At 33.4% G+C, this 15,799-nt stretch overlaps 3 protein-coding genes and 1 non-coding gene across 4 annotated transcripts; 1 reads left to right on the top strand and 3 right to left on the bottom strand.

Moving 5' to 3' along the window:
• The first annotated feature begins 4,339 nt into the window (after positions 1-4,339).
• Positions 4,340-4,423, top strand: TRNAL-CAA (transfer RNA leucine (anticodon CAA)). Its single transcript has one exon. It is a non-coding gene; the product is annotated as a tRNA-Leu (tRNA).
• Positions 4,424-4,925: 502 nt separating this feature from the next.
• On the bottom strand, positions 4,926-5,823 carry LOC132048257 (stress-induced protein KIN2-like). The gene is made up of 3 exons (XM_059439163.1): positions 5,667-5,823; positions 5,315-5,383; positions 4,926-5,225 (listed from the first exon to the last, which is right to left on the bottom strand). Exons 1-3 carry the CDS (start codon positions 5,721-5,723, stop codon positions 5,151-5,153), a joined length of 201 nt encoding a protein of 66 aa, XP_059295146.1. The 5' UTR covers positions 5,724-5,823; the 3' UTR covers positions 4,926-5,150.
• Positions 5,824-6,268: 445 nt separating this feature from the next.
• LOC132048256 (uncharacterized) lies at positions 6,269-7,544 on the bottom strand. The gene has a single exon (XM_059439162.1). It carries the CDS (start codon positions 7,275-7,277, stop codon positions 6,387-6,389), a length of 891 nt encoding a protein of 296 aa, XP_059295145.1. The 5' UTR covers positions 7,278-7,544; the 3' UTR covers positions 6,269-6,386.
• A 4,678-nt stretch (positions 7,545-12,222) lies between these two features.
• Positions 12,223-13,098, bottom strand: LOC132047808 (uncharacterized). Its single transcript, XM_059438792.1, has one exon. The coding sequence runs from the start codon at positions 13,096-13,098 to the stop codon at positions 12,223-12,225; it is 876 nt and encodes a 291-aa protein (XP_059294775.1).
• Between the last annotated feature and the right edge of the window lie 2,701 nt (positions 13,099-15,799).

Below are 15,799 nucleotides of genomic sequence, written 5' to 3'. Positions count from 1 at the left end.
GCGTTCTTTCTAAAAATTTAATTTATTGAAGAGAGCACGTTTTATTTACTTAATTAGTTTCTTATCATGATATTAGAGCTGACACTACAAAGAAATGGATAATTTGCGGAGGTTGAAAGTTCAATTCGCGGAGGTCTTAGCCTCTTCTAGCAACTAGTGGAGGCTAAAATTAAACCTCCGCGAATTGCAACTTTCAACCTCCGCAAATTACCCATTTGTTTGTAGTGTGGGACCTATATCAATTCTCGTTTGTCGATGTTGGGTCCCCCTTACACTCCAAATGTCCATACGTGCTGGACTCATGAAAAGAATCAGGCTGCACGTGGCGTGTAAAAAATATAATTAAGTAAATAAAAATGTGTTATCTCTAACATCTTAAGCTTTTAGATGAGATTGTCACATACATCAACAATGCTTATGTATTAAATAATTTTAAGGACATAAAGTTTCCTTTTAGGGTGTGCTAAGTAATTTCTCATGTTCGATTGGATCAAAATTTTTGAAAAACATTTTTCTAGGAAAACAAATTTCTTAAATATGAGGAAAATAACTTTCCTAATTGAAATACGAAAAAAAACAAGTCTACACGTGGCATTTCAAACTGATTGTCTCCTTCTCACCCCCAAACGCACCTGGCCTTAACCCCTACCTCACCCTACTCCACCCCACCCCCTACCCCCACCCAAACCCTAAACCCCCCCCCCCAATAATGTTTGTCCGGATTATATAATAATGTTTTTGATAATTGCTTATGTACCGAACACACAAGAAAATAAGCAAAAACCCCATTATTTTCCTCAAAAACATTTTCCAAGAAAACAATATTTTCCATGAAAAACATTTTCTTCCTGGTTAGCACACCCTTAGTTAACTTCATTTTGTAAAGTTCTTTTACGCAATAAATAAATAGTACTCTCTCAGTCTCAATTTATGTGTTGTAGTTTGATTGGGCACGGAATTTAAGAAATAAAAGAAGATTTTTGAATCTTGTGGTCTAAAACAAGCTAAAGATATTTGTGGGGTTATAAATCATCACGTTAAGCGTAAAAGGTAAAATTTAAAGTTATATTGTTGTCGGATAAGAAAATGTGTCATTATTTTTTGAATTGATTAAAAATGAAAGTGTGTCATATAAATTGAGACAAAGAGTATAAATTAAACTTTTATAGCACCGTTCTAACGTGCAAAAACTTAAAAAGTTACTTAAAGGGCCGGTTGATGGCAGCGATCCTGTGATTTGTGAATACAATGAAGCAAAGTGTCTAACATTTGGTTTTAAGGAGAAAGGAATTAATGAATCAGTTGTTACCAAAGAATTTTATTACATGGGCCTTTGATGGTATGGGTGACACAATTGAACGCGGACATTATACTGAAACATCACATGCTCCAATACTCGTGACAAATACCATTAAAAGATGGCGAATTGACATAAATATACAACTCTTAAATAAAATTGGCATGTTTTTAACCAAATATTTTATTTAGCAAATGAAACCTAAAAGAAATGGCATTGAGTAGCCATTAGTCTTATGCCAGCTCAAAAATAGGGGAAGGAATATTCCCCCCTTAATATCACGCTATTCACCCCAAAAATAGGGTAATGAATGTCTTTTTATATATTTGATTAAAAACTCCTATCAATAGTTAAAAAAAAAAAAAAAAAATTAAAAAAAATGCAACTGAAGATAAGATGTCACAAATGGATACCAATTTCAGATATTAATTAGATTTTTTACCCAATTATTATATACTTAAAAAGTGGAGAGTTGTTAGTAAAGGGTATTCATATAAAGATAATTCCTTATTTCAAATTATTGTATCCTTAAACTTAGGGATACAATTTTTTCCCTTTATTTTGTTACGTGATATCCCTAAAATTAGAGATCCAGGAACCCAACAAATAGAAAATTCCAGTAAAGAAATCTCTTTAATGTTTCTCTCTCTTATTTCTTCCATCTCTCCATTAATGTGTATATCTCATTAATTTTTTTCACTCTCTTTTCTTCCATGTTCTTAAATTTCTCCGATCAAAATCGAAAATCTATCATGATATATTATAAAGTACCATGTATACATTATGGTATATATATATTGTGAAGTATCATGTATACATATTGATGTATACTATGAAGTATCATGTATACATTATGATATATATTGTGAAGTAACATGAATTTGATTACGAGAATAGTTTACGTATACATTTGATGTACAAAATAAAAATAAGTTGTTTTCCTTTTCAAGAATAATTTATGTATACATGTAGTCGTCTGAATAAAATACTTGATGTATACATTTAATTCATGTATTCTTTTATAATTTAGAAAAACGAGTTCAATTTGTTATGTGCACAACCATATGTTCCAAATCAGAAGGTGTATACAATATGTCTATGCAAACCCAACTAAAATCAAACAATAAACCAACTGTATTCAACAAACAAGCACGTGTATACAATAGATGTATACAAGCATATGCAATAAAACCCGGCATGTGTATACATTTCGTTTATATAACCAAAAGGTGCATACAATATATTTTTTAACACGTATTCAACAAAATACAATAATCAAACACATGTATACATTAGGTGACTATAACAACCTGAAGAGAGAAAAAAACTAGAAGGTGTATAAAATATATGTATACAAAATAGTGATGCGATAAAAAACAAGAACCCAAACATATGTATACATTAGGTGTATACAACTCAAAATTGCATTCATCATCCAATGCACGAATTCTATCAAACAGATTCAGAATCTTTAGATTCAGAATTATCCATCAGAATTTTTGAAATTGGAATGTTCAAAATCAGAAACAGAAGCCCGACTCTTGAACTCCACTAAATCCATTTTTTTTTTAAAAACAAGATTCTTGTAGTGGAAGTTCTAATTGAATGATTTAATTGAATGATTTTAGAGAAAAAGTGGTGGGGAATTTTGGAGAGAGAATGAGAAACTAAGAAAATAAAGTGGACAAAAGAAATGGAGAAACCAACGTATAAAGAGAACAAAGTAGAGAGAGAATGAGAAGATGGGAGCTATTTTTTCTCAAAAGTTATGTCATGTTGTGCTAAAAATATTTGACCAAAAACATATATATTGGGCCTTTTTATGCCAACTTATTAAAGATTGACTAATACATGCCAAATTAGTCTAACACTTGGCACACCGTGCCAAATTCCCTTAAAAGATGGGTTTAGATTTGACCCAACAGTGAATTATTGAATTGGTTATATAGAATAAAAATAGCATTCATCCATGCAATGTCAGGATGGCCGAGTGGTCTAAGGCGCCAGACTCAAGTTCTGGTCCTCGTAAGAGGGCGTGGGCCAGACTCAAGTTCTGGTCCTCGTAAGATAATTTTATAAGATAGGGTATATTTCAAATCCCACTTCTGACACTTCTTTTCTTTTTATTTTCTAACCTGGTGTTCGTCAACATAAAAATTAAGTCTAAAAGTGCTAAAACTGCTAATCACAATATTTTAAATATGATAATATATTTTCTGGGTGGATATAGTAGGGAATAAACTCAAATCTCCTCAAATAAGTTTTTATCAAATAAAATTTTACATTTTCACTTGAAATACCGTTCAATTGATGGGATAACATTTTCATGAACAATAGGGAATAATCATTCTGGGAAATAAAGGTTACCTCATCGATCCCCATTTTTTATCTACTTAATACACACATTCACTTGAAAGTTTAACTTAACCCATATCATAAGGCCACATGTGAATAATATAAACACACTCCAATGAAAAAAGTTTATTTTCTGAGTTATATCAAATAATTTTCTTTAAATTTACAAGACAAAAATGAAACACATTTTAAACTAACAATATAGCTATCACAGCAGACCAGCAGCATGTCGCCTTGTTTTTCTCCTTAGTAGGCAATTAGGAGAACACTTATCAAATGCCAAACAAAATCTTCGCCTAAAGAATAGGATTAATTTGCAATATTGCAAGTCATTTTTTTTTTTTGGACGGTGTGAGTGAATTAGTCGGGATTATGTTAATTGGATTGAATAAGACAACTATAAGACCGATAGGGGAAAAGGGAACATTAGCACTATAATGTTATGTTGCATATTAATTGTTACTCTGACCTTTTGATAATCATTTTATTTGATTCAACACAACTAATAACTACTCAAATCGAGAAAATCTTGGAACGTAAATACTTTCATATTTGTGGAATAATATGTCTGCTTACAGTTTACATGCAAGACAGCACAATTTGGTGCAAACCAGATCAATAGCTTGCACGAGCATTGAATCGATACCATAGTATATAGTGTGAAATTTAAAAGCAAAGGACAACTGGGTCAGGATGGCCGAGTGGTCTAAGGCGCCAGACTCAAGTTCTGGTCCTCGTGAGAGGGCGTGGGTTCAAATCCCACTTCTGACAATCTAGAGTTATTTTTGTTTTTTTACATATTATAATATTTTAATGTGTATTATTTCCTATTTTGGTTGGAGGGAAAATTGTACTTTACTGTATTTATCAAATGGTTTGTGAGTATCTAACTTTTAATTTTTAAAGTTAAATTAATCTCATGATCTGATAAAGTTTAAAAAAATTGGTTAAATTGACCTGATGAGATATTTTTGTTTTTTTACATATTATAATATTTTAATGTGTATTATTTCCTATTTTGGTAGGAGGGAAAATTGTACTTTACTGTATTTATCAAATGGTTTGTGAGTATCTAACTTTTAAACTTTTAATTTTTAAAGTTAAATTAATCTCATGATCTGATAAAGTTTAAAAGAATTGGTAAAATTGACCTGATGAGATAAATTGTTAGACAAATAAAAAACAAAAATTAATAACCATATCATCTCATGCAAACCTTGGGAAATAAGCTTAATCATAATGTGATCAAGGAATGCAAAGTAGGGAAATTACATAGAACCAAACAATAGTAATTTATTATTATGAGAGGGAAATATAGAAGAAAGAGAGTTGTGACAATGTAACCTATACACAACTTCTTCTTTAATTCAAAAACAAGAAGACTCTCAACAATAGTCAATCCTAAGCAACAAAAGTTGCTTTCCTAATTTGAAAGAGAAAAACAAAAACTTCAAAGTTTTGAAGGGGAAAAAGAGCCCGTTTGGTTGAAAATAGGATTTCATTTGTTCATGCCAGTGGCATTTTTAACTGCCTCAGTTGCACCTTCCGCCTTGGCCTGCATTTGCTGTCCCGCCTGTAAGGGTATCAACCAAAAGATAATGCATTATTCTTTTAATCTTATGGAACAACAAATATATAATGGAATACCAATGGCCAAATTACCTGCTGCATTGTTTCCTTGGCAGACTGTGCAGCGTTGGCAGCCTTGTCCATCATCTGGTTACCCTTTTCCTGATTATATATGACAACATATATCATATGCTACTGTGCGAATAAGGTAAAAGCAATTTTGTTTGTATATACATAAATAGTTGCATCCTTTTAATATAAGAGAAACTTTTAGAGTAGCCATAAATGATGACCCAAAAATTGCTTTATGTTACAGGTTCCAAGTCCCGAATATGCCATTCTTGCATTTTTTTCAGATCCATTTATTAGAATTTCTGGTTCCGTCAATTATATGCAAGCATGTTAAAGGAAAAGTGAATGTGCAAGTAAATAGCAGATAAATTACCTGGGCTTGGCCCTTGGTTTGGCCAGCTTGGTAGCTCAAGTTCTGGGAGTTATCCATGATTTTGGGATTGAGATTGAGCAAGTAATATTACAGACGGTTAGAAATCAAACTATTTTTTGAAGAACTTAAGAATTGCTTGTTGATGTGTTGTTTTAGGAAGACTCAGGTATTTATAGATCTTGAAGCCCACTCAGCACTTGACATTTGTTAATCTTGGTTGAAGGGCAAGACCCATTCTAGGCCTCAATATGGGGAAGCAGTTGCGAAAAGTTAGCTTTTCAGTAATGAAAAAAAACATAATTCAAGAAGAATGGGTCTCATTATCATTAGGCACTTCAGAACTATTTTTATTTTTTGGTGCGTCTTCTTTAATATGGTTATTTATAGCTGATATTAATCAAAGCTCAATGATAATTAGAATTATAACTGCTCAATTCACCCAAGTAGATAAATTGCACGAGTTAATTACTTCATTATTATTGTCAGCCATTGTCAAAATTGATCTCAACGTAGATTAGTTTGTGAACTTTTTGTCATATAGTAAAGTAATCGAATGAAAATAAACAAACTGGAAAAGATGAATAAAAGATTGAGACAAAGGATTGATTGAACTTTGGCTTGCATATTTCACTTCCAAATTTTACAGAATTGGTTTTCAGGAAAAGGCATATCCTTACAAAAATGTATGCCTTAAATATTAGAACTAATGTACAATATTTTCTAAGGAGTTAGGATGTTAAGAAGGCAGACTCTGTTTCTGATTAATAGCCTAGACAAGCACTCTGTGCCAGCCTCAATAGCCTCAAGACCAGCATTTAATGTCTGCAATTTTCGCTGAATCATTGGTACATCAACTTTAAAATCACTGCTGTGAAGGTAAGAACAAAGAGCAAAATCAACACATTCCACTTCATTGATTGTCTTTTCATCTCCCTTAGAAGCCATTGATTTTGTGACAAGCATTTTTAAGATCAATGACCACCCGTTTTTCTTCGCCTTTGAAGCTGGCGTAGACAAGAAATAAAGTTGAGATCTTTGGACTGAGATGGTTAAGGCAGATACTTGTCTTAACACTGTAAGTAGCTTAGATAAAGATTGATCTGAAGAAAATTGAGTAGATGATTCTATCTTGTTTTCTGCTTGTTTTAGTGCTTTGAGGCTCTTGGCTATATCCTTCTTTACTTTCTTTCTAAAACTAATATAGGCATTGAAGAAATTTTGTATGCTTGAATCTCCTACTTTTCTCCTCAATGCTGATTGAAGATCTTGCACTTGTTCTTTCATCATCAAGACTAGTTCCCTCGTCGTGCCACACGAGTCTATTAGTCCAACAGAGGCCTCAAGGGCTTCTTCAGCTAATCGTCCCATTTGATGTTTGAGGAGAGATTGTTGAGTTCTAGGGGACTTGAGAAGGTCTTGTACACAATTATACAACTCTGCTAGGCCTACAAGGCCTTCTTGAATTGTGTTTAAACTAAGAGGAGTTGCTGCGGAAGAAATTGATGAGGATTCCCAAGTTTTTAGCCTGTTTAGCTCAATCTCAACTCTGAGATACTCTGGCGGTGAACGAGAAGGAAAACTAATGGACCTAACATGACTTGAATTGGCCATCTCTATGTGTAAGTATTAGCTAATGCTGAAAGAAACTCTGATCAAGTGAATGCTAGAAGAATGATGTTTGCCTCTACTTCTATTAAAGCAATGCCAATGTGGACTTATGGATCGTTCTAATTTTTTCAATAATTGTAGTGATGTTTATTGGTATAGCCAACAGCCGGCACTCTACAATTGTTTTATCTGTTGGCTCTAAAAATAGGTTACATTAGGCTCTAGTCCTTTTCTCCAATAGTGATTCTCATATTGAGAATAGTTATATTGTTGCCGCCCAATCATTAAGTGAAATTTGGCCTCACTGCCTGAGAGTTGAAATTAGTAAAATGGCATCTTTTAGTAGTTATTCCTACTACAACTCTACAGGTTTCAACATCAATAGCTGGCTTATCAATCTTGCTGGATACAATGAAAGCAAACCTAAACATACTCAATTAGTAAACTCTTAATTTCACCAAGAAAGATATAGAGAATGAAATACTGGATTTTGTGCTCTTTGAAGACAATCTTGCGCAATTATTATAGTATCTAGAGTTGTTCAAATCGCTATTTTCTGAAAAGGATAACTCCAATTCGACTAATATAATCCACTGCCCCTTAACCGTCCATTTTAGTTTAAAAATTGAGTTTATTTTATCTTTCAGTTAATACATTGAATACTTTATTCCTTGGTTAAGTACCAATTAATCTGATTGTTAGCTAGCGCTAGATGATTACTGTAAAACTAATTCAAAAGGAGTTCAAGCCATTGATCAATAAAGCAGTAAAATAAATCAAGTCTCAACCTTTAAACTGTTAAAACATATCATTAGGCAGGAATCTAAAACCAATTAGGTGATGTTTAGTTATCCGTAAACATTCTTTGTCTTGATGTCTATCATTGTCATGTTTTTTTTTTTTTTTTTTTTTTTAAATAATTTAATCATGCAAGATTTTTGGCAGAAGGGTAGGAAAGCACATTAAGAAAATAGAATATAACATAAAAAGAAGACATTTTTATTTTAATTGGGTTGAATTTTCAGTGTCAGATGACCGTACATGATATGATTCTTCTGTACAATAGTTGCATTATAATCTTTGCATGACTTTTCCAGTGAACCAAATGATCCCCAACAATGTAACTCCAGGGTTGGCATCATGATCTGTTTCTATCATTACCATTTGATTCCTAAAATATGGTGAGAAGATTTAGGAGTGTGTTATAACCGTACGTGATAATGTTCTCCAGTACAGTACAGCTAAGTACCAAATAATACTTTCATTGGACAAATAATTCAATTCTTTCTTCATGATGATTAATTAGTGAAGCATTGATATATTTTCGTTGAAATCTGAACCATATAATGCAATTATCAGCTAGCATGATTGATAAATTTTCATTGCTAAATTAGTCAGGGTCGATATGATTGATTTTGAGTTGGATCTGAGGAAAGAAATACACAAATCATTCGAGGTGAAGTTAAGATTCCTTTTCTGATAACATAATCTTTTAGGCTTTGATCTTAAAATTTCTATGCTAATGACCACAATATGTTCTTTATATGATAGTAGCAATCTAAAATAGTTTTAAATAAGATTATCTTAAATCGAGTAACATTCTAGAGGCCCTCTATTTGTGGTTTACTTTAAGATTATCTTAAAGCGGGTTGGATGAGTCATATTTTTTATGAGCTAATTTTGGCATCCGTTCCATGCTAATTAAGCACTGCGGTCTCCTCTTCGTTTTCCACAATTTAATTTGTTGCAGTGCCTCAGTCATAGTCATTTGCAAACAGTCGGCAGCCTATAAATTTTTAAAATCTTGTGGTCACAAAATAGGCTACTCACAATTTGATTCCTCAATCTGTAATCATCATTCCCAGCTACAGAGGAGAACAGTAAACAAGATAGCCTTTTCTTGCCGCCCCAATCATCTTATATATGAAAAGATTTCCTATTTTAAAGTCCAAGAGAGACATATTCTAGCAAGTAGCTACAGAAACAGTGAACTTCCAAAATTTCATAGCTGTCTTATCATTTTTGCTGGATACGTACCAAGAATGAAAAAACCATTCAAATAACGAATTAATTTTGCATGGGAAGAAATTCAATGGGGCCAGTTTTAAACAGTGCTAGATTTTGAATAGCCAACATCAAACAAGGACTCTAATGGCTAATATTTTCGTTAGGCCCTTTTTCTGCGGAAAGATACACTTACTGGACAGATCCCACTGCCACTCCCATTATTTTACCATGAACTGCATGTGGTGACAGAAAATGTAGCTCATTCAGGTGACACTGTAGATTATTTAAAACAAATTAAAATTCCTTCCTGTATTTCATCTGCTTAATTTATTTCGAAAGATCAGATCCATGGCGAAAAATTATGTTTCTTGTCATTACTGTACTACTCAGGTATGGAGCTAGTCCAAATTGTCCAAAATTATAGGAGTATTGTGCAAATAGGGTCAAAATAATTTTTTCAATGTATATAAATTGCTGCATCCTCTTTAACATAAGAGAAACTCTAGACTTCTAGTATAGTGGCAAATTAATCTTCAAAATTGTAATGTAATATCAAATTCCCTGGCATAAAGAAAAATTCTAATATAGTGACAAAGGAATTCAAAAAATTCCTTAAGTCACAACTTCTAATATTAAGGTGTAACATTATATTGTTTTTTTAATCCCGTTATATAAATTATTGGTTCTGCAACTTATTGTCGTCATTATGAAATAATTAGAGCATATATAGGTTCCATATAAAAACCATTTAGGCATTTAGCTAATAAAATTGGATTTACAAAGGTATAACTTTGTCCATATGATCTATTAGTGGATTTTCAAAGATACTATTTTGTCCATATTATCAGGTTCTGTGTTAGGATTGATCAGACTTTACAACACATCTTGTCATTTTCTTGTCCCTCAATTAATTATTCCTCCTAGATAAATTCATGTAATTAAGACTAATGAAGCAACATTCATCGTTAGTCCATGAACCTTCGAAATATTTCGGACAAGAAAAACTGAAACAATTGAACATGTTTTATCAAAATAACGATCATCCAGTTCCTTTGTGGTTGTCATTAGCATGTGGTTTTCCATAAATTAGTCCTGTGCTAAGTGCTCATTAATTGTTCTCCAAAAGACCAGAAAATAATTAAAGGAAAAACATCTTGTCTTATACTTTTGTCTATGGCTTCAATCTCACATAATCGTACAAGAAATTGTCCTTTAGCAGGTAAAGATGTTGAGAATTATACTCAAATGGTTATAAACTACTAAAACAACCAATGCCATTCATGCATGTGGTTTTATTTATTGCTAAGTGAAGATAATTATCTGAGCTTAATTCATTGTATTTTGATTATACATTCACCAAATCTGAAGCACTGCTGGCTACTGTATCTTATTCCAATTGTCAGTACTGAATTTCTTTGCTTTACAGCATGGATGACAATTATTAGTACTTTCAAATTCATGGATTCTGCAACATGCATATAAACTATAGAATACTAGTTTAAGATATGTATAGAACCTAAACCCCAAATTTCAGATCATCTTTTAATTAAATTAATTATCATCTAAGATTGTTATCAATCTAAGTGTAAGGTGGAGGCTTAGCCGCGTAGGTCGAGATATTTCATATATCATGTGACTGAGCTTAGACGCATGAAGCTTATGTTTAATAATAATGGACAAGATTTGCCCGGTGTCCTCCTTGAGAACCATTGATAGGCTTTATTGAGATTGATTGTTGAAAAAGACAGAGTGAGTCTACTGATTTTGAATATTTGGGTTGAATCTAACCATTGGAAATTATTGGGATTGGTATTAAAATGTCAAATTTGGAGTTATTCGGGTTGATTTGAACCAATCTAGACCAATTTTGAAAAAAAAAAAAAAAAAACATGTTAGGTGAAATTTCTTAGTAGAAACTTTTAGTGATCCGCTAAAAATTGGATAATTTGTTCCAAATTCATAACATAATTTGTGTTAAAATCCTGGTGATTCACCAAGACTAGTGGCAAGTCCACCCATTAGAAACTCCTGATGATCTACCAGGATATTTTTGTACTAAACGCATGCGAAAGTGTGATCAAAATTTAAACTAAGCAACTAAAATAAATTATCTTCATACGAGAAATTGACATAAATAGTCGCTAGCCAAAATAATAGCTAGCGAATGTATAATTTTTTGTATATTAATGTAAAATATACATAATATATATATATATTTTTCATACATAATTGTGTATATTTTTTTATATATATTAGCTATCGAGTATAATTATTTTTTGTCTACCGGTCAAACGTGTAACTTACCCATTGCGTAAACCTCCCTGAAATAATTCATGCTTCAGACATGCCTAACTTGAGTGGGCTGATGTCACTCCAGGTGAAGCCCAGTTGTTATGTCTGGACCGAAACCGGTGTTAGTATAAGGCAAACCACAGGTGATACGGCACATCCATAAAGTAAATATGTCAAGTTAAGATGTCTAAAAATGTCAAAAATTGGTCACCCTGTAAGTTTATAAAGTTATCTTACAAAACGTGTTAAGTTTAAGGAACTATCTATGTAGGTATTTAGCCTTTATTAATATGAACTTGTTGGCTCTTCGTTAAAGATTCAGAAGTTGGAGAAAATATTTTGGCAACGGCACATGCAAAATTTTACTCAATAATAGTTATTGAACTTAGCAAAGTAGTTTTGATGGGTACGGTGTGGTAGAACCACTAGACTGTGGGATTGTATCTACAACTAGCACTAACTTCTGTATTTCAAGAATGAAATAAATAGTAAACTAATTATCTGAGACGCGATATTGTAAAAGATGAGACAAAAACACGAAGACACACTGATCTCAAAGTTAAGATTTAATTATAGCTTCGTGTCAACTATACTTCTCTATAACAAAAAATTTGTGTATGACCTATAGGATATGTACACTATTGTGTTCTTAATGTGCCAGAACATTAAGAAATGAAACTCTACTTTGGATCAATTGCTTGTACAAGCTTTCTAATCCAGCCTCAAATCCCTCGATGCTACCATCAAGCGTTTGTAATCTCCTTCGTGCAATATTGACATCAATTTTAGCAACATTGCTCTTAATATCTTCGCGAAGATCGCCAAGAGCTATATCAACACTCCCCATGTCACTGAAAAGTTGGCTACTTTGACAAGAAGCTGATTTTGTGATCAGTAATTTTGAAATCATTGACCACCCTCTAGGCTTAATTTTTGTTTCCTGGCAGGACAAAAATACCAAAAGGGCCTTAAAAACTGATATAGTCATTCCTGTTACTTCTCTTAAGTGCTGCTCAATGTCCAAAAACAAAGAAGATCCAACTCTGTTCTCCATGTGCTTCAATTTCCTCAAGTTCTTTACTATCTCTTTTTTCATTTTCTTCCTGAAGACAAAGTAATTTCCAATGTCCTTCTCAATGCTTGAATCTCTACCTTTTCGTCGTAACGCTGACTGAAGAAGTTGCACTTGTTCCTTGATAGTACAAAATAAGTTTCTAATATTAGCACATGACTCGAGTAACTCAAGGGATCCCTCCAGTGCCTCTTCTACTATAGCCCCATTTTGATGTTGTACAAGAGTTTTTTGTGTGTTTGGACACTGAATAAGTTCCTGAAAGGAATTGTATAATTCTACAAGACCAAGAACACCAGCCTGAATTGTTTCTACACTATGAGACGACGGTTCTGAGGTTTTCAGTTTGTTTAATTCCGCCCCAATATTTAGGTCATTGGGATGTAATCTTGTAGGCAAGCTAATGGATCTAACAGGATATAGAAGACTTTTAGATTTAGATGACATTGTCATTGTTTTTGATTTGTTTTGGAAGAAAGGTTCGCTTGATTTTGAGGTAACAATCAATCATTCAAGAATCTATTTATAGGGACATGCCCTTTTCCTGGAATTAATTTGCATGCGACAGCTAATCTAGGTAACCAACAATAGTTTAGTAATCTTGTTACGTCATTTAGCAACAATATGCAATTTGATACAATTTTCTTTCCCTTGCATCTTATGGCCTCAGAATTAGCAACGTTTTCGCATTCATTACTTAATTGGATGAATTCTGAATTCAATCATTGACAATAGTGAGTGCTCTAGAGCTGGACTATGCCTTGTTTTCACCCAACAATTTTCTGCAAGATTCCATTTTTTTTTATTTTTGGATTTTTATCGTATAGTTGAATTCAGATTATTTTTTAACATACATGGGGAAATGTGGATGTTTCTAGACACTGCATGCATAAAGAATCAGGAAAATTTGGATTAGTTATCACTTATCAGCCTAGGGTTGCATTGTGCTAGATATAGAGTTTTAGGTGAACAAGAATCATTTAGCTGGAAAACATTTTCAATTACAAGAATTACTATTCTATTTGTTTTGAATGGGTAATAGGTTGTGTTTTCGGTAGACAAAGAACAACTTTAGGTTGTATAGTTAATTATCGTATCTTGGAAATTGAGCTGAGGTGGTGTTTAAAGATTATATACATAGGAACAAAAAAAGATTTAGTATGGAGGAGGGCGGCGATTTGTTGGGTAACTAAAGCAACAGAGGAAAATTTAATATACTACATGCTTATTCGTGCTTCTTGAGTGAACCATTTGCCATTAATTCAGTCACAGCTTCAGTTTGCGAAGCCCTCCTTGCCTCATTAAACGTATAACAAACGGGGGCTATTAAATCGAAATTTAGAATCAACAGGTTCAAAATGAAAGTAATCTATTATATATTTACAACAAAAACATACCCAGTGAAATCTCACAAAGTGGGATCTGAGAAGCGTAGAGCGTGCATAGAACCCCTACCTTAGGAAGTACAAAAGTTGTTTCCGGTAGACCCTCGGCACAAGGATAAAAAGGAGAACCCTGTGCACTAAGAAGCCCCGCTATGCACAGGATCCGGAGAAGAGCCGGAGCTCAATGATCTATTAAACCTTTGACCTCCTAATCACATGGCAGCATATTTACCAATTACGCCAAGGCCCCCTTCCTGATTATATATTTACGTTTTTAAATATTTTATTTTTTGTATATGCATTAGTGATTCAAGCTGAAAGTAATACAGTTAGTTGAATTTGCTAAACCCGTCTCAGATTCATCTCTCGCAAGAAATAAGCAGTTGGTTGACAGTTGACACCCCAATGGCACAGAGGTACACTGAAACCTAGGATAATAAAGATAACATGTGATTTCAGTGTCAGAAAATTCTGAGCATAGAACCTTATCCATGTATTTACATACTTCAATTTGAAATTCTTCAGTGCACTGAAAAGAAACCAACAGACAATCAAGCAGATTTCTTGTTTGCAGATCCCATGAAAAGAATAGACATCAACATGTGACAGAATCATAAGCCAAAATCCATGCAATGGAGCAATATAGCCTTCTTTTGAGTCCAAACCCGTTCTAATAGAATCAAAAGAGTGTGTGGGCCTATTTTTGTCATTTTAGGGACATAATGCTCCTATACTCAGCCCAGTCAGCCACTTGCTTGGGCAATTCTTTGGGGTGGTCTTTAAATTTTCTTTTCTAATATTTGAAATCTTTAAATTTTGCTAAAACCCATGAGTTCCAGTTTCGAATCCCCACTCAGTCAAAAATTTAAAAAAAAATTGCAAAGCAGAGTTTAAATTTCGCTATGCCCCCACCGGCATACACTTGTTAAGGAATTACCAAAGTTATGCCGGACCCGGCATACTATGCCTTATGGGCAGACTTGGCATAAATATGTCAGGTCCGGTATAACTTTGGTAATTTCTTCACAAGTTTAAGCCGGATCTAGCATACTTATGGGCAAACTTTTAGTTAAGCCTTACTTAAAAGTCTTTTCCTAGTTATGCCTTATGGGGCAGACTTTTAGTTAAGGCATAACTAAAAGTATGCACCATAAGGTATAACTTTTCCTTAAGACATAGATTTTGTCTTATAAGACAAATTTTTAGTTATGCCTTAAGAAAAAGTTCCGCCTTATGGGGCATACTTTTAGTTGTGCCTTAACTAAAAGTCTCCATTCTATAAGACATAAACTAGAAAAGACTTTGAGTTAAGGCTTAACTAAAAGTTTGCCCATAAGATGTTGGACCCGCATAAACTTGTTAAATTACAAAGTTATGCCGCATCCGACATACTTATGCCAAGTCCGGCCGATAAGGCACGAGTATGCCGTCCGCATAACTTTGGTGAATTTTTTAACAAGTATCTTGCCGGGTCCGCATACACGCTTACCCAAAACTTGCCTTGCAATTTTTTTTTAATTTATCGAGCGGGGTTTGAACCCATAACCTCATGATTTCGCGTGAACGCTTCGTGGTTGCAACGCGAAGGGCAAAAATTAAAGACTATTAATATGAGGGGCATAATTTAAAGACCACAAATATGAGAGGCAAAATTTAAAGACCACCCCAAAAGAAGGGCAATCCGCGCAAAAAAAATGCACTTGCTTCGACCAACAAATTTTGGGCCTTGGACTCTGTTTGGGAATTTAGATTTGATCCATATTCTATCT

This window comes from Lycium ferocissimum, chromosome 2 (genome assembly GCF_029784015.1).
Source record: "Lycium ferocissimum isolate CSIRO_LF1 chromosome 2, AGI_CSIRO_Lferr_CH_V1, whole genome shotgun sequence".
NCBI classification, from domain to species: domain Eukaryota; kingdom Viridiplantae; phylum Streptophyta; class Magnoliopsida; order Solanales; family Solanaceae; genus Lycium; species Lycium ferocissimum.
The sequence above is the reverse complement of the archived record's forward strand: the minus strand, read 5'-3'. Positions and strand labels throughout refer to the sequence as shown.

Excerpts from the sequence above, each read along its gene's own strand:
- LOC132048257 (XM_059439163.1), bottom strand. The coding sequence starts at position 5,723 with ATGGATAACTCCCAGAACTTGAGCTACCAAGCTGGCCAAACCAAGGGC. Across the intron at positions 5,384-5,666 it reads AAACCAAGGGCCAAGCCCAG|GAAAAGGGTAACCAGATGAT; the intron begins GTAATTTATCTG and ends ATATATAATCAG. Across the intron at positions 5,226-5,314 it reads CCAAGGAAACAATGCAGCAG|GCGGGACAGCAAATGCAGGC; the intron begins GTAATTTGGCCA and ends ATACCCTTACAG.
- LOC132048256 (XM_059439162.1), bottom strand. The coding sequence starts at position 7,277 with ATGGCCAATTCAAGTCATGTTAGGTCCATTAGTTTTCCTTCTCGTTCA.
- LOC132047808 (XM_059438792.1), bottom strand. The coding sequence starts at position 13,098 with ATGACAATGTCATCTAAATCTAAAAGTCTTCTATATCCTGTTAGATCC.